The sequence below is a fragment of the Panthera uncia genome (assembly GCF_023721935.1).
Source record: "Panthera uncia isolate 11264 chromosome A1 unlocalized genomic scaffold, Puncia_PCG_1.0 HiC_scaffold_17, whole genome shotgun sequence".
Taxonomy (NCBI): domain Eukaryota; kingdom Metazoa; phylum Chordata; class Mammalia; order Carnivora; family Felidae; genus Panthera; species Panthera uncia.
In genome coordinates, this window is record NW_026057577.1 from 39,130,155 (window position 1) to 39,147,174 (window position 17,020).

The 17,020-nt window shown below is 42.8% G+C and overlaps 1 protein-coding gene across 2 annotated transcripts in view; it reads right to left on the minus strand.

Moving 5' to 3' along the window:
- Positions 1-16,799, minus strand: part of JAKMIP2 (janus kinase and microtubule interacting protein 2) — a 68,175-nt gene extending 51,376 nt beyond the window's left edge. The window contains exons 1-2 of one of the 2 annotated variants that reach the window (XM_049649443.1): positions 16,489-16,797; positions 3,631-4,128 (exon numbers count right to left, since the gene is read on the minus strand). In XM_049649443.1, coding sequence (XP_049505400.1) covers positions 3,631-4,128; positions 16,489-16,617 — 627 coding nt within the window. In that variant the 5' untranslated portion in view covers positions 16,618-16,797. Of the gene's footprint in view, positions 1-3,630; positions 4,129-16,488 lie in introns of both variants that reach the window. The other variant, XM_049649442.1, reaches the window with a different exon arrangement.
- Between the last annotated feature and the right edge of the window lie 221 nt (positions 16,800-17,020).

A 17,020-nucleotide genomic window follows, 5' to 3' on the forward strand; every position in this document is an offset into this window, starting at 1 on the left:
GAGAACAACCTTTTCTCTCTGGTATATCCTGTGTAGATGCTTTAATTCAATATATTGTTTGAAATGGTCCAGGTTGGTTGGAGTTAGAAAAGAAAGGTTGACCTTAAAATGAGTCATTTGTTTTACTAAATACAGATACTCAATACTCCACTACAGTATTTCCCAGGACAATCGTTGATATCCCCTCCTGTTTAGAGGAATAGCCTTTGAGTTCACCTTAAACAGCAGCAGCCGCTATGAATTGGTCATTTTTTACTGAAGAAGCTTCAGCTTTTGCAGGAGCCTAGTCATTTCCTAAGGTCAATAGGTTTGCATTCAGGTGGTGAATTTGCAGCGAATTCAGGAGAGGATTTGGAACATGGTTCATGTTATGTGGCTCTTTCCATTCTTTTCCACATGTCAGAGCAAATAGCTCTTAGCAAGCATTTTACCATTACTGTCAAAACCATGGTTGGGACAGCAGGAATGGAAAACACCTGGTAATATGAGCCACTGTTGCCCCTCCTACACCTGTGGGATATAACTATGGATCCCAACACTCACTTCTGTTAAGCCTGGGCTTGATCTCAGAATTACGTGCCAACTGAAGGCCATAAACATTCAATACCAATTGATCAGAGTTTCATTGGACTGAAAAATTTTTGCCACTCCTGGTGAGGACTAGTGAAGTTAATGTCTGTAAACAATTTTTGAGGGGAGCACAGCCATCGGGTGAAACCTTTCTTCTCATTTCATTATATTTCATGAGAATATTCAAAATGGGGATAGGATAGAGACATTTAATAAAATTGTATTATACTGTCTCATTTATAATAGATGACTTTGTACAAATCTTTCTTTACTGTGAGAAATTATTAAATAGTCCCATTTTTCCATATATAAGTATCTGTGAGCTGTTGCCTCCCAGTCACACGATTACATTTTAGATCAATTTTGGAAGGACGCTGGGCTAAACTCTGCATGGCCCTATGATATCATCTGATAACTTTGTGAGTATTCAAACACTGTCCTAATAATTTGGGAATGAAAGCACTGCCTTTATTTTTCTATCTCCTTGTAGAAATTTGAATCCTATGTTATTCTTAACTGAATGGTACATTCATTTGTTAGACCTGTCATCGATGATGTCATTTACAATTTACCATAGTTCCACACCTGCATGCTCCTAGCTGGTTCTGATGTACCCTACCTAAATGAACGTACTGGAAATTATTCCATTACTGCCAATATAATCATCTTCATCATCACCATCATCATAACTAAAATTTACTAATTTTTACTACATTCAAGGCACTATACTCAAAGCTTTATATACCTTATCTCCTTTTATGACAATTCTATTATGTAAGTTCTGTTATCACCACTTTACAGATGACAACTGAGCACCCAAAGGGTTAAAAACTTTGCCATAGGCCTATGGCTCCTAAGTGGTGAAGCCTAATTTTAAATTCAGTCTTCTGACTCCAGAGCCCATTCTAATAGGCACTATGCAATATTGACCCCAACATTATACTTCCAGCATTTTCCAAAGTAGTTTTCCAGTAGGAACTGGATATTCAAAGTAGAATATCCAGTAATTAGTGCCAATGAGTCTCTACTGCATAGTGGTTGTAAGCATGGGCTTTGGTTTCAGAATACTGAAAATCCTTCCGCAGTTCTAGTTCTTAGATGGGGAGGGGTACATACCAGAATTCCCTGGGGAAATTTTCTAAACAGAACGGCTCCCATTTCCCTCCTTTCCAGTTCCAAAAATGGAGCTGGGTGTAGGGGTAGTGACAAGACAAGAAAAAGAAAAAACTGAAGACAAGTGCATCTGTACTACTGAAAAAGTTTCCCATGATTCTCTGTTTGCACCCAGTTTTTTAACCACTCCTCAGGTAGCTTAGATTTTACACTCTTACTAAGAGAGACTGTGTGTCTACTTTAGTAGTATGCTGGTAAAAGCAAGTCACAGAAAGAAACTGCAGACCAACAGGTGGATATACTCAGAGAGTTTATATCCAAAACCATCAACAAACACAAATATTTGATGTACAACACCCTTTTTATCTACCCACCTGCTAACTCCAGAGTTCACAGTGCTGGTTCTTTCTTCATCAGCCGTTGTCATTTCAAAAACCAAAGGCAGGGCAGAGACCAATATTTCTGCACTGTGTTTGGTCTTTATTGTCAACCAGGGCAATAGAATGAATTGCAGATAAAGAATTTGGAAAGTGTGGAAAAGGCAACAATTTACAGTCACACCGTATTGCAGTACAAAGAAAATTACACATTTATCTTTTTAAAATGTTCTATGATAACCACTTTTACCTAAAATTGAAATCCTAGAGATATAATCCAAGGAATATAATTGGGTTCTTAAAAAAATAATTGCTTAGAACCAGCAGACACAGAAAGTGTAGATTTCCTAAGAAAATATTATTGTTATTATTTTTAAAGATCTTATTTTTGAGTAATCTCTACCCCCAACATGGGGTATAAGTCACAACACTGAGATCAAGAGTCGCATGCTCTACCGACTGAGCCTGCCAGGTTCCCAGAAAATACTACTTTTAGAGAAGCATCAAGTACATTCTAATAGGTGAGGGTTAATTTGATAAGATATAACTAAAGCTAAGCAATCTGAGTATAGATGCATGTAAATGTGTCTTCTAAAACAATTGAATGTGGTCAACCTAGGCTTTCACATAATACTTTGTTGTTATTTTATGTATAGTGAGATACCAATGTGGCTTTTGGTGATACGTATTAAAAAGAAAGATCTGGGGCACCTGGGTGGCTCAGCTGGTTAAGTGTCCGACTTCAGCTCAGGTCATAATCTCACGGTTCACGGGTATGAGCCCCTCACTGGGCTCTCGGCTGTCAGCACACAGCCTGCTTCAGATCCTCTGTCCCTCTCTATCTGCCCCTCCCCTGCTCACTCTCTCTCTCAAAAATAAATAAACATTTAAAAAAAGAGAAAAAAGATCTAACTCTGTAGGCTTTGAAATAAGTCTTAGAAATTGGCAATAGCAAATTACTTAGGAATGACATCCAGTTTAAAAATTATAAGGGCTCCGGCTTAGAATGGCCCTTATTTATTTTGGGAAAGAAGATCTATTTTAAAAATGACTAGGGATCTTATAGCTCTATTTCTTGCTTTCAGACACAGTCCCTGGAAAGAACACAGGTGAATCATTCAGGAAGCTCTCAGTGGCTGCCATTTTCAGATGGCACAGAAACTTAAAAAGCCATAGAAACTTTCCCTACCCCTTTAAAAACACAGTAACATTTTATAAATGGAATGCCCACAAAACATGTCGATTTTAGAAGAGTTCATTAGTTAGAATATTTTTATACACATTCGAGAAAACAGGAATCATTGAACACTCTCCATACATGTGCGGCTGGAAGAATCCAGTTTTTAGGAGAAAGGTGATTCCAGTGTCTTTTACACTTTACAGTCCCAATTTTGGCCTGGGCCTATCTGTTTATCTACCTACCTGCCTACCTATGGACCCATCTTGTGTTTTGGGTAGAGCACTCTACAAGGGGTGGGCACTCATGAGAGACACCTGGAAAAGCGCGCCCGCGGCGCTCTGACACCTGCCAAGACCATGTGCCCCCGACGCACTGCACTGGGTTACTAACCAGCCTCCGAATATCCCGCTCTGACTCCCACTTGATCTTCGAGATGGCTTCCTGGTGGGACTGATGCTCGCTCCGAAGGTCCCCAGCCTTTATTTTATCCGCTTGGATCATATTGCTGAGAGCCTCGTCCACCTGCTTCTTGGCAGTTTTCAGGTCCGCAATTTCCTGTAGGAGCTTAAGGCGCTCCGCGTCAAACAGTTTCCGGGCCTCCTCCCGGGCCTCGATGGTGAGCGCTGTCCGTACTTTGTCGCTGCTGCCGTCCCGGAGAGCACACAGGGCCGACTTGAGCCTCTGGATCTCCCCATCCCGCAGCTTCACTGTCCTTGACATTTCTTGCTCGTGCTGCTTGATGAGATTCTCCCGCACGGCCTGCAGCTCCTTCATCTTCTCCTCGTGGAGCTTGGCTTTGAGTTCCGTCACCAGGACCGTGTGCTTGCGCTGCTCCAGCTCACGGATCCTCTTTGCTTCTTGAGTCTTCTCTCTCTCAAGCTTAGACACCTGAAGGCAGAGAGGTCAAAGGATGAAACGGGAGGAGCCTTCAAGGAAAGCATCTCTAGCTCGGGCCCTCTGGGCTCCTAACCCCTCATCGCTTCCTCCCAGCCGCCGTATCCTCTGAGGGAAGGGAACCGAAGGGCCCAAAGGGGGAAATACAGCGCAGGTGAGGAGAAAATACCTGGGGATGCTGTATTACTTTGTGCGGCAGTATCTGATGTTCCTCGGCCTTACTGTTCCATGTGTGGTCTGCAGACAGCCAGCACAGGCATCACCCAGAAGCTTGTCAGAGATGCGCGATCTGGGGCTCCTCCTTCCCAGACCTCTAATCAGGACGTGCATTTTAACAAGTCCCCAGGTGACCGCATGCACATTAAAATTAGGACACGGAGCTATAATGGTTTTCACCTTGGTGGGGAGGAGTTCAAAACAGACCACCTGCACACCTTTTCAGGCTAACATTCCAGGCCAGGTACAAGCTGATAAATGTGGGCATCTTAGGACTGTTCAATATTACGATCAGATTCGTAAAATGGTGCCCAAAGTGATATTACAAAACATTTCCCCCCCTTTTCCCCCTTCCTTTTTGTCTGAGGCACCGGGGGAGGTAAAAAATAAAGACAGTTGATACATTCTGAACATCATCTTTCCTTCTGTGACAACTTAGTTCTACCCCCAGACATTATACATACACACACACACCAGCCAAAAACAGTGCAGATCACTGGGCTGTCTCTGCCAAAGGGGTCTGGTGTCCGGAACTTTCTGCATGGTCCACAGATGTCCCTTTGTGCCCTTCTCTACCTCCACTCTTCTCCCTCTCCTGCTCCCCCAATAACCAACCTGCCAAGCAGTTTAATAACGTATTCCTTCCACCTTTAGACCTTTCAGGTACTTTGGTTGAACAAAATCTTCTGTGTTTTGTTACATTTCTAAGGATAACATAGGTCTTCTTGTAGACTAGACATGGCACTACCTTAATCTGGTGTGTGAGTCTGGCTCTGATTCAGTAGATCAGGGGGCCTGGCATTTGTAGCTTGAAAAAGCCTCTTAGCAAATGTTCCTTATTCTTGTCCTCCCCCTGAACCCCACATCTCTGCTCCCTATCTTTGTCTCTCTGCCTCTGCCGTGTACCCAAAGAATCTCTCTCCTCTCTGTCTCTCTGTCTCTCTGTCTCTCTCTCTCTCTCTCTCTCACACACACACACACACACACACAATAAACTAGAAAAAGGGAAGAATTAGGCAACCCCTGGAGTAATATCTGGTTGAGTGGAATTGGGTCTCTGCCATTTGTAAAATTGGAAGTTTTCGTGAAATAATTGTGAAGAGTCTCTCCAGCTGAAAAATGTTAAGATTCAAACTCCTCATTCAGACTACTGTAATTATAATACAAGCGTGTGAGATTTTACTTACCTTAACAGTTTACCTACCTTTGGCTAGAGCAGGATTTTCTAAGTCCACATGGCAATTTATGAATATTTTATTTTAAAGGCACAGCAGTTATTCCCACGTTGGTTATTCTAAAAGAACTCAGGGCACAAGGAGACTTGGCAAAATAAACAGCCAGGCATCCTTAAATGGCTGTCTTTTGAGCTTGCTTCCAACTCAGGCCAAGGTCCCTTCCTGGATGCGTTTTTATTAAATATGCTCTAGAGCTGTGCTATCCAGTCTGGGGACTACTAGCCACACCAAGCGCTTGAAATGCCCCAGGTCAGAATTGAGACTTGCTCTAAGTGAAAATACACACCAGATTTTGAAGTCTTAGTGTAAGACAAAGAATGTAGAAGTCTCAGTAATCGTTTTTATATAGATTAGATGTTGAAATAGTATTTTGGATAAATTGGGTTACATAAAGTATCTTATTAAAACGAGGGGCGCCTGGGTGGCTCAGTCGGTTAAGTGACCGACTTGTGATTTTGGCTCAGGTCACGATCTCGAGGTTTGTGAGATGGAGCCTGGTGTCTGGCTCTGCACTGGTAGCACAAAACCTGCTTGGGATTCTCTCTCCCTCTCTCTCTGCCCCTCCCATGCATGTGTGCACACGTGCTCTATGTCTCTGTCTCAAAATAAATAAACATTTAAAAAAAACAATGATTTCTTTTATGTTTTATAATTGTGGTTACAAGAAATTTAAAAATTATATACATGGCTTGCATTTGTGGATCCCATTATATTTCTCCTGGACAGCTTTGGTCTACGGTTCTTGGTGTGTTGAATGAATGAACCTGGCTTTCCCCACACTGCTGGTGATACTTCTCTTAGTAAAGCCCAAGTCTGACGTGATCTATGTACTTGCTCAAAAATCACCCAGGGCTCCTTTATGTTGTAGAATAGAACCCCTACACCTCAGTTTTGCCTTTCAGGCTCTCAGAAGATTTGGCTGGGGTGCCTGGGTGGCTCAGTCAGTTGAGCAGCTGACTTCTGCTCAGGTCATGATCTCATGGTTCGTGAGTTCCAGCCCCACATCGGGCTTTTTGCTGACAGCTCGGAGTCTGGAGCCTGCTCGGATTCTGTGTCTCCCTCTCTCTGCCCCTCCCCCACTTGCGCTCTGACTCTCTCAAAAGATGAATAAACATAAAAAAAAAGTGAAAAAAAAGATTCGGCTGGACTTCCAGCTCCCATTTCTGCTTCCTGCTGTACCTCTCCTCACCTGTCCCATACTGCAGGCACGATTAAGGGGGATTATGCTCTTTCCTGCACATGCCCTGAATCTCTGTACCCATGTGCCTATGGTTTTCTCTTCCTGACCTGCCCTTCCCTCAGCTCTCTTGGGGATCCTATCATCACTCGTGGCCAGCTAGATGTCACCTTCTCCAGTCATACCACCCCGACTGCCCAGGACAAACCTCATTTCTCCTGCTTATGTCTTTTCAGTGCACTTGGCTAATACCTCCTTACTGCTCCTTTCTGCATTTTTCTTTATACTATGGGTATCGTTTTTTGTATGCTTATCTGTCTTCACCACCTCTTCTCCTGCTCCTACTCCAGACTGCAAACTGCTCGAAAGCTGCCAACAAGCCTTGTTCATCTTTGTCTACCCAGTGGTTGCCAGCACAACACATAATAAAGAGCCTGAGAGTGTGTGTGCAATTAAAGAATGTATGCCAGTATGTTTCCCTGGCTAGCCCTCTAACCAGAGGCAAGAATAATACATCCTGTCATATGGTTTAGAGAACACAGACTTGTAGGGTTTCTTGGAGCAACCGCTCATCCATCACTTCCCTGCATAAAACAATCAAAGAAACAAATAAACAAAAGACCATCACATATAAGAATGCCTGTCCTCTGCTTGATAATTCTCTCAGTGCTTCAATAAGGACAACCTAAACCTTACTCCCCATTTTTCTAGAATAAACTCAAGTGACTAGACTATGGGTAGATAAACCACAGCCCATGAGACAAATAATTTCTTGCCTCTATTTTTGTGAATAAAGTTTTACTGGAACACAGTCATGCTCTTGCCACAATGGAATTAAGTGGTCTCAGAGAGACTGGCCTGCAAAGCCAAAAATCTGTACTATTTTGCCCTCTACAGAAAAAGCTTCCTGATTTCTCTTCTAATAATGCAGCTTTTGTGAAAAAAAGAGGGCTTATTTTTCATTGATTTAGAAACTCTGATAATTTACCCTGCACTTGAAGTTAACTTTACTTCAAGTGATAAGAAATTAGTTACCTTCAATTTCAGCAGGTTGCACTTACGTTAGGCCTTTGGAACATCTTGACTATAAAGGCTGGCAGGTAGCAACTTACTTAAGGGAAATTTTAGCAGTTCTTTTGAGAACAATAAAGAACTAGTAAAAAGGGACAAAGGATAAGTAATTCTGGGTTTGCATTTTTATTTAACAATCTGCTATATCTAAGGAAGTTGCTTTATCCTTCTGAGGATCTTTGGTTATGCTTACAACTTACCCATAACAGGATTATTTTGTGGGTTAAATTAGATAATGCTTGGGAAAGTACCTTGAACTGTAAAGTACTATGAAAAGGAGGGTAATATTACTGACTATAAGAGGAGATATCCAGGACCTAAAATTATTTATGTCAAATTCTCTGCAGGGGTCTTAGATTATTTCACATTGTGATTCTGTCATTTCCCTCAAATTATAAACACTAATCCTTTGTGTGTAAATTGGAGATGAATAAAAAAGAAAAAAAATGAAAATATAGGTATACGGAAAATATATTCCAACCTGAAGAAAAAAACAAATACAAACACTGGCCTTCTTGTCCATCACTTAAAGGAATCCATAGAACTCAAAGAAAATTCAAAGGCATTGATTGATTACATTTGACATTTTTCATGTCTGCTTATTTGGTTGCCATGGAAACTGGCATTTTTGCAGAATTTCTAGGTATGACTTGTTTTTCTAAGCTTGGGAGAAGTGTTTGACTATGAAGGAGACACAAAGGATGTGATTGACATTTGGGAGGGAAAAAAAGCCAATTAAAATTTTTGTAGTAAAATAATTTTCTGAAAATTATTTGCAGCTCAGATTGTACTGGTAAGAAAATGGACTTTACCATCTTAATGTAAATGGTACCCAAAAAGAGAAAAGACTACCCCTGAGTAACAATGAAAAATATAAAGATAATACTTGAAGTAGAAAAAAAATACTTGGAAGAAGAAAGAATCCATTTTGATAAGTGGAAATATTCCAGACAAAAATTTCCACTGGATCACATGATAGCATTTATTGGAGGTTTACTATGAGTTGGGCACCTTCCCAAAGGCTTTACACACACCACCATGTTTATCCTCAGCAGCTCTGTGATGTAGGTAACGTCTGTGTCACCTGAACGTCAGATGAGAAGCGTGAGGACTGGTCTCTGTACAAACAGAGTGTGAAGAAGACTGTGGAGAGACCAGTGTGGGCCAGGAGGCGGGTCTGGGTCAGGTCCTGGACCTGCCTGCTCACTTTGAAACCTCCAGCAGGCTCTTTACCAACCCCAGCCTCAGTTTTCTCATAAGTAAACTGGGATTGGGGGCCTCATTCTCATATGGTTGTGAGGGCTGACTTAGATAATGTTTCAAAAGTCCTTTGCAAAGGCTGGAACACCTGGGAGATTAATAATTATCAATACATAGTTACATAGTATAGTGTTAATTTTGACAGATATTGTACATATTAATACTATTATATCATGCAATGCTATATTAATACCATTATATCATGCAATGCTATATTAATACCAACAACATAAATATAAAAACCCATATTATCAGGCTAAGACTAACATTACTATTGTATTAAGACTGTAATAACTATTTTCCTAACAGATACAGATGTTCAAAGGTAAAACTGGGCCTCCTGGGGATGTCTTGAGTTCCCTAGTATTAGCAGCATCTACTCTTAACTTGGAAGAAACTCAGATTATGTGTGTGCAGGAGTGGGGGGTGGGGTGAGACAGGACAAGGGGCTGAGCAGTGAGCAGGGCTCTGAAAGATAGAGGTTTTACGGAAGAAAACAAATCCCTAGGAAAATGTAATCCTACTGAGAAGAGCTGACACTGTGACAGAAGTAAGAACATTTATGACTATCCCACAATGGTCTCACATTCTATCTTCCGTTCTAGTCTGGCCTTTGAAAAATGCCAGTGTAACTTCTGCCAAGATAAAGATGGTGATGTTTGAGCTTTGACGTGACGTTAGAAATCTAGGTTTAAAAATTGGATGGCCTTGTCCAAGATAAGGAAGTTGAGAGGTTATCAAGGCAAGACAAGCTAATGTTAAGCTTTGGTGTGGATTATCTGCCCTGGATGTTCCAGGAGATCGAAACTCACAGTCAGCAGGCAGGGGGTCTCCTGGGCACTAAGTACCACTCAGTCAGGAGATGAGAAGGAGGGAAAAGCTCCCACTATCACAAGGTTGCTTATAAGGGCAATTTTATAGATCCGGGAAGGTACAAAGGCATCTACTGTTGCATTTCTTACTTTTAGACATTTAACACTTCCTGAAAACAAAACAAAAAGTGCATAAGGCAAGAAATACTGCCTCCCAAATTGGGGCCTTGAATGTGGAGGCTCCCTAGCAGTCACCTGAGGACAAGGGTTGGCTGATTTTCTGGGAGTCCTGGAGGCAACAAGATATTCAGTATTACCCAGGTCATCCGGGAATTCCCATTTTGGCTCCTTCCTCTACTTGCTGTGTCATTGGGAGCACATCAGTTAAATGAGTTAAGAACTCATTTTCTTTTTCAGAGAAATTGGAATAGTAATTACACCTTGCCCTCCTCCCAGGCTCGCTGGGAGGTCTGAAAGTGCTCTGCAGTCTGAGGGCTGTTCCAGTTGTGCAAACTCCTGTCTGGAGCTGACTCCTCCAGACCCTGCAACCCAGGCCTGCTGCTTTGCTGCCTCCAGCGTAGAGCCCTGTTCTCTGCTACCTGGGCCTCCAAGCCCTCTGTCACTGTGCCCTCGGGGTTCACTGGAGCTATTGGCTGCCTCTGAGGAAAAGTAGGAAGCCCTAGGGAATTGGTGAGTGGATTTCACATCTCACAGCAATCCCCCGTGAGCTCACACCCTGGGCAGTGGATCATGGCCTCACGCTGTCCACAGGAGAGACAAACAGAGGAAAACACCGAAGCCTAATGGCTCAGAGGGCTGGTCCAAAAAAGAGACAGACCTGGATGGAAATCCTTTCTCTGATCAAGCCTTGGGCTTTCTACCTAAATAAATAAACTTATGCCAGGGGGTTGTTGGGAAAGTTTCTAAAAGGCAACATGAGAGTGTTCTCAACAAGTAGCAGTGAGCACCTCCTTCATGCCAGGCAGTACTCAAATCACTGAAGGCATCTTCCCTAGGGGGTACCTTAAGCACACATGGTCTCTTACTCATGAGAAGCTTACATTATACTGAGAGTGAGAGTCAGCAGGCGATACATAAGCAGAACATGATACCTTCAGACAGTACAGAGTTCTATGACACAGGTACAGCAGGGTGATGTGACAGAGTAAATGGATGTAGGGGAAGAGGCATCACCTAGACCAGGGGGCCAGGGGACGTCTGACCCCTGAGGATCCTGAGAGCTATCTCCATGCAGGAAGAGCTGAAGCACACAGTTGCCTTCCCTGATGTATCCCTACCATTCTGGAAGGACTGTAGCGACTCTATGCTGTCCACAATCCGCTCATTTTATAGACATGAATGTGCAGGCTCAGAAGTGACAAGGACATACAGCACAGAGGCCTCACTTTCTGTTCCCTCCTACCCACCACAGGGGCCTCCCCGGTTCCATCTTCTCAGTCATTATGCTTGGAGTTCAGTCAAAACGACCAACTTACCTGAATTGTTATTCCTATCAGTGCTTGGCAACTCTTGTAGACAAATTTCTACTAACTAGATGTTGATTGTGTCTAGTATTTTTGTTTCATTTCCCCGCAGTGGAAACGCAGACATCTATGGGGGAAGGGTTCATCTACTCCCACCCCCAACACTTTGTTTCTTCATTTGTAATTTGCATAATAGTGTAGAACAAACTTCTGCCATTCTTTCTTTCTTTGCTGAAGGTTTCCGTTTTTTTCCGGACCTTTAAATTTTTTTAAGCTTATTTATTTATTTGGAGAGAGGGACAGACAGAATCTCCGCACTGTCATCGCAGAGCCCAATGCAGGACTCGAAATCACGAACCATGAGATCGTGACTTGAGCAAAAACCAAGAGTCAGACACTTAACCAACTGAGCCACCCAGGTGCCCCAGATCTTCCCTTTTTTATATATATTAAATATAATTTATTGTCAAATTGGTTTCCATACAACACCTAGTGCTCATCCCAACAGGTGCCCTCCTCAATGCCCATCACCCACTTTCCCCTCTCCCCCAACCCACATCAACGCTTCAGTTTGTTCTCAGTATTTAAGACCATGGGGGAGGGGAAGGGAGAAAAAAAGTTACCTTCTTATTTTTTAAGAGCATAGGTTCTGTAAGACATGAAAATAACCTAAGTCCATCAATGGATGAATGGATAAAGAAAGTGTGTGTATACACACATTATATAAAGTACATACACAATAAAATATCATTAAGCCACTAAAAAGAAGGCAATCTTGCCATTAGCAAGAACACAGTTGGACCCTGAGAGTATTATGCTAAGTGAAATAAGTCAGAGACAGAAAAACAAACACTATGTGATCTCACTTGGATGAGGAATCTAAAAACCTTGAACCCATAGATACAGAGAACAGATTGGTGGGTGTCAGAGGCCGGGGGTTACAGGTGGGAGAAATGGGTAAAGGCGGTTAAAAGGGAAAAACTCCTAATTATAAGATGAATAAGATCTGGGAATATAACGTACAGCATGGTGGGTATAATTAACAAGAATGTACTGCATATTTGAAACTTTTGAAGACAGAAGGGCACCTGGGTGACTCAGTTGGTTAAATGTCCAACTCTTGATTTCAGCTGAAGTCATGATCTCACGGTTTGTGGGATGGAGCCCCACGTCAGGATCTTAGCTGACAGCGTGGAGCCTGCTTGGGATTCTCTCTCTCTCCCCCCTCCTCTTTTGTGCCTGCAGACTCTCTTTCTCTCTCTCTCTCTCTCAAAATAAATAAATAAACTTTTAAAAAAGATATAGAACATTTAAAAACAAGAAAGTTGTGAAGAGAGGAGATCTTAAAAGTTCTCATCACAAGAAAAAATATTTTGTAACTGTGAGGTGATGGATGTTGAGTAAATTTCTTGTTGTAATCATTCTTTAATATATACATATGTCAAATCATTATGTCGTACACCTAAAATGAATACAATGTGATATATCAGTTATAGCTCAATAAAGCTGGGGAAAGTGTATCAGAAAAGAAAATAAGAGAATAGACTTTGGAAGAGACGCAAAGGTAGTGGAAGAACCAGTTCTGCCGCCTACTAACATGTGACTCCGAGTAAATTATGTTACTTCACTGAGCCTCAGTTTCCTCATCTGTAATATGGGGATAACAACAATGCCCACCTACACTTGAATCATAATAATGAACATGCTTGACACAAACTCACTATTCAAGACCAACATACCCACACACATCCGTATGAAGTAGACACTGCTATTCTCCCATTTGACAGAGGAGGAAAAGGAAACACAGAGGGATTTTAAAACCTCCTCGGGGTCACCCAGGTGCTAAGTGAGAGAGGTGCAGTGATGTCAGGATGAAATGTACTTATTACAGTGTGTGACAGATAGTACACGTTCACATTCAATAATGTGTAGCTATTTATATAATCAGTTTAAAACATTCATGACTCTGTCTGCAGTGTGTTCTGTAAATGTCAGTGGGAAGATGTGTCTTTCTGGAAAAATGAGTAATGCTCCATCGTTCCAAAGGTTTCCCCTCTTTACTTTGCCCATTTCTCAGTAGCTGAATTGTCATTTTATCATGATAGCCTAGGAGCCAAACTGAGAGGATGAGTTCCATCTTGGCATTGTCTATATTCTCTCTCTTAAAGCCTGGGCCTTTGGAAACACAATCATATTTATTTTAATAAAACTGCTTTATGACTTGCTTGCCCTCTAAATTCCCTTTGCTCTTTGGGGAAGGCTGCTGACAGGCGGTGGGGCTTTGTTTTAGACCCTGTGCTGGGACTGTAATTAACTGCCACAGAAAGGGAGACTGGGGGCAGCCAGCAGAGAGAAGGATAAGGGCAGTGCTTTTCTACATGAGGCTGACTTCCAGGCTCTTGTCAGAGGAAGGGGAGGTTACATTTGATCTGCTGGCTTAGATACCAGTGCCAGGCCCTGAATAAACAGGTAGCCCTGTCCACGCTCAAGACTTCCCCCTTTTAAAAGACTTGAATGTGTGCAAAATTGGCAGTGGTAGGGTCTGCAGGACCTCTGCCTTTTGAAACCTCAGGAGTCTGCTCTCCATAAATCACGTCAGTTTATGGCTACCAGTCTCCAGATGGACAGGCTTCTCCCATGAATGGAGTTTGTCATCCTGTCATTACTACAATTAAAGGAGTCGGCCTCCCTTGAAACGTTACGCTGCCCCAGGGAAAGTTAAAACTGGTGAAATGTTCATAGACTGTCAGACCTGAAAGGAAACTTAGAGTGGTATGTTTGTCAACAAGAAGGCAGAGAGCCACCTCCACAGGGACTGCCTGGACGGTCTGCTAGAGGTACAAGTCCTGGCTCTCACCACGCCTGCTTTATCAGAATCTTTGCGCTGTGGGCCCAGAGATCTCAATTTTTAATGAGTTCCCCCAGGTTATTCTAATGCACAGTGATGCTTGAGAGACAAAGATATGCAGAAACACATTCAGTCATCTGAATTACGGGTCAAGGTATTGAGACACTTAAATTTGTCCCTGAGGAGAGATAAACACAAGGCCTTGGTCTACTGACTCTCAAATGAATGTTTCTGTTTTGTTTTATTCTCTTTGTTTTTATGACATCACGTCCCTTTTAGCTTCATGGAAAAAAGCTTCCTTCACAAATTTTACAATGGGGTCTGGTTATCCAAGGTTAAGCCTTAGCAGAGACAGGAGGCAAGGGGCTTTGGCAGATCCAAGCTTTATTATTGCTGAAACCAGGAGAATAGATATTTGGGAAAATAAATAATTTTAAAAATTGTTTAACTTTATTTATTTTGAGAGAGAGAGAGAGAGAGAGCAAGAGCAGGAGAGGGGCAGACAGAGAGGGAGGGAGAGAGAATCCCAAGCAGGCTCCACACTGTGGACACAGAGCCCGATGTAAGGCTCGAACTCATGACCTGGTGGAAGTCGAGAGTTGGATACTTAACTGACTGAGCCACCCAGGTGGCCCAATAATTAATTTTTTTAATGTTTATTCATTATTTTTGAGACAGGGATAGAGTGTGAGCAGGGGAGGGGCAAGATAGAGGGAGACACAGAATCCGAAGCAGGCTCCAGGCCCCAAGCTGTCAACACAGAGCCAACCACAGGGCTCGAACTCACAAACCATGAGATCATGACCTGAGCTGAAGGTAGACGCTCAACCAACTGAGCCACCCAGGCGCCCCAATAATTAAAATTTAATAGTAATGTCAAGGAAGAAGATATAGATAAAAAAGAATAAGGATATTGATTTTTGATCTATAGCTAGATCAGGAACATCTATTTGTGTTACTATAGAAAGAGTTATCTACATAGGGTAACTTTATGCTGGCAGTTGCCTGGTTTGGAGGGGGAAAAATGTCTCCTGTATGTCGGATATTTGAAAATACTTTCCTGTCTGTGACCCTATTTGATATCTGCACCACTCTGGAGAGATAAGTGTTAGCATATCCAGCTAAGAGATGAGATTCAGAGGAGTGAAGAGACTTTCCTAAATTGAGTTAGCAACTGACTCAGGTACAGAGGTATTAGAAAGAATATTACTATGAATAATTTTTTAGGAGTATACCAGGTGCCTGGCATCTCTCTGAGCGTGTGATACGAATTTTCTTATCCAATCATCATAACTGCTTTACATACTTGCTTAAGTGGAACCTCATCAGAGCTCTTGAGATAGTAGGATGTTGCTGACGAAGCTAAGGTATAAGGAATGAATCACCCTTCATTTGTTCCTCTGCTCAGTCGACAAACCCAGGCTAAGCTTTTCAGTTCTAGACATCTATTTAGGTTCTGGGGATAGAGGTCAGGTAGGACTCTGCTTTCTTGGAGATTACACTGGACAGCAGAAATAAGCACTAAACAAGTAAATAGATAAATACAGAAATCACTATTAAATGAATCAAAATAGGCTATGGAAGTAACTGGGCATGAGAAGTGTACTATCTTAGAGACAGCGACAGATGGTAGGTACCAGAGCTGACATAGGAAAGAGCTACACAGCTGCCTGGGGGCAAAGGGGCAAAGGCCCTAAATGTGATCAGTGGATATTTTGATCCAGCAAAGATGATATAACAGAGTCATCCGGCATAAAGTACTGTGAGATTGCTCATCGAGGGGCGGAAGAGATATCCTGTAGTGGTAGGGAAAACCCTTTGGCTTTGAGAAAGGTAAGAAGCCGCTGAAGGGTTTGAGAAGAGGAGTGACCTGATAGGATCTATTTTAGAAAGTCTGTCCTGTGCCATACCGGGAAGAACCCATAGAGGGCAGGGAGGAACTCGCCCAGGACAGGACAACTAAGAAGTGGTGGGAGGGAGTGGGGGTGGAGGTCGTCTCAATGATTATACCTGGTTTCCTGAACCAGGCTTCCTGAGGAGGCAGAGATCAGTCTCATGAGCATGTTATTTTCACCTTCTGCGAATCCTGTGCTCGAGTCCTGCCACACACACACACACAAGAGAATCTCCATAAATACAGGGGTCGTTGCTCTTCTCAGAAAATGGCAGAGAGGAGTCACTGGGGTGGGCCAGCAGGCAGAGCTGGGCCAGAGCCACTCTCCAGACTGTGGCCCCAAGGGGCCTCACTCACCTTGGACTTCTCCTGATGCAGCTCTATCTGGATGTCGGTGAGCTTGGTTCTGAGGTCTTCATTGGCAGCTTGAAGGGCGACGATGAGCGCTTCGGGCTTCTCGCCCTTATTTCGCCCTTTCTTGGACATTGTTCCTTTCTAAAGGGAGTCTGCTGCTTTTTAATTCCTTTCAAACAGGTGCTGCCATGTTACTGCTTCTTCTCCTGGGGGCAATGTCTCAGCATCTACTGCGTGGTGCTCCTTGGTAAAGTCTCCTCAGCCGCTGCCCTGGAAGCCCTGATTAGAGGCAGAGACAGCGGTTACTGCTGTGGCAGAGACCTGGGAGAAGTGCCAGGCAGTGTCTCTCAGCCTGAGCAACATGTAGGAGCCTCCTCCTGAGGGATCCTGTCCCCAGATCCTCCCATCCACCTTGCACATAAATTTAGAGCGATCTTTCCAAAGATCTGGTCTGGTCATGTCAATGCCCTGCTCAAAATCCTCCAAAGACCTATGAGTATTTGAGTGTATCTTTCATATCTTGGAGTGCTCTTTA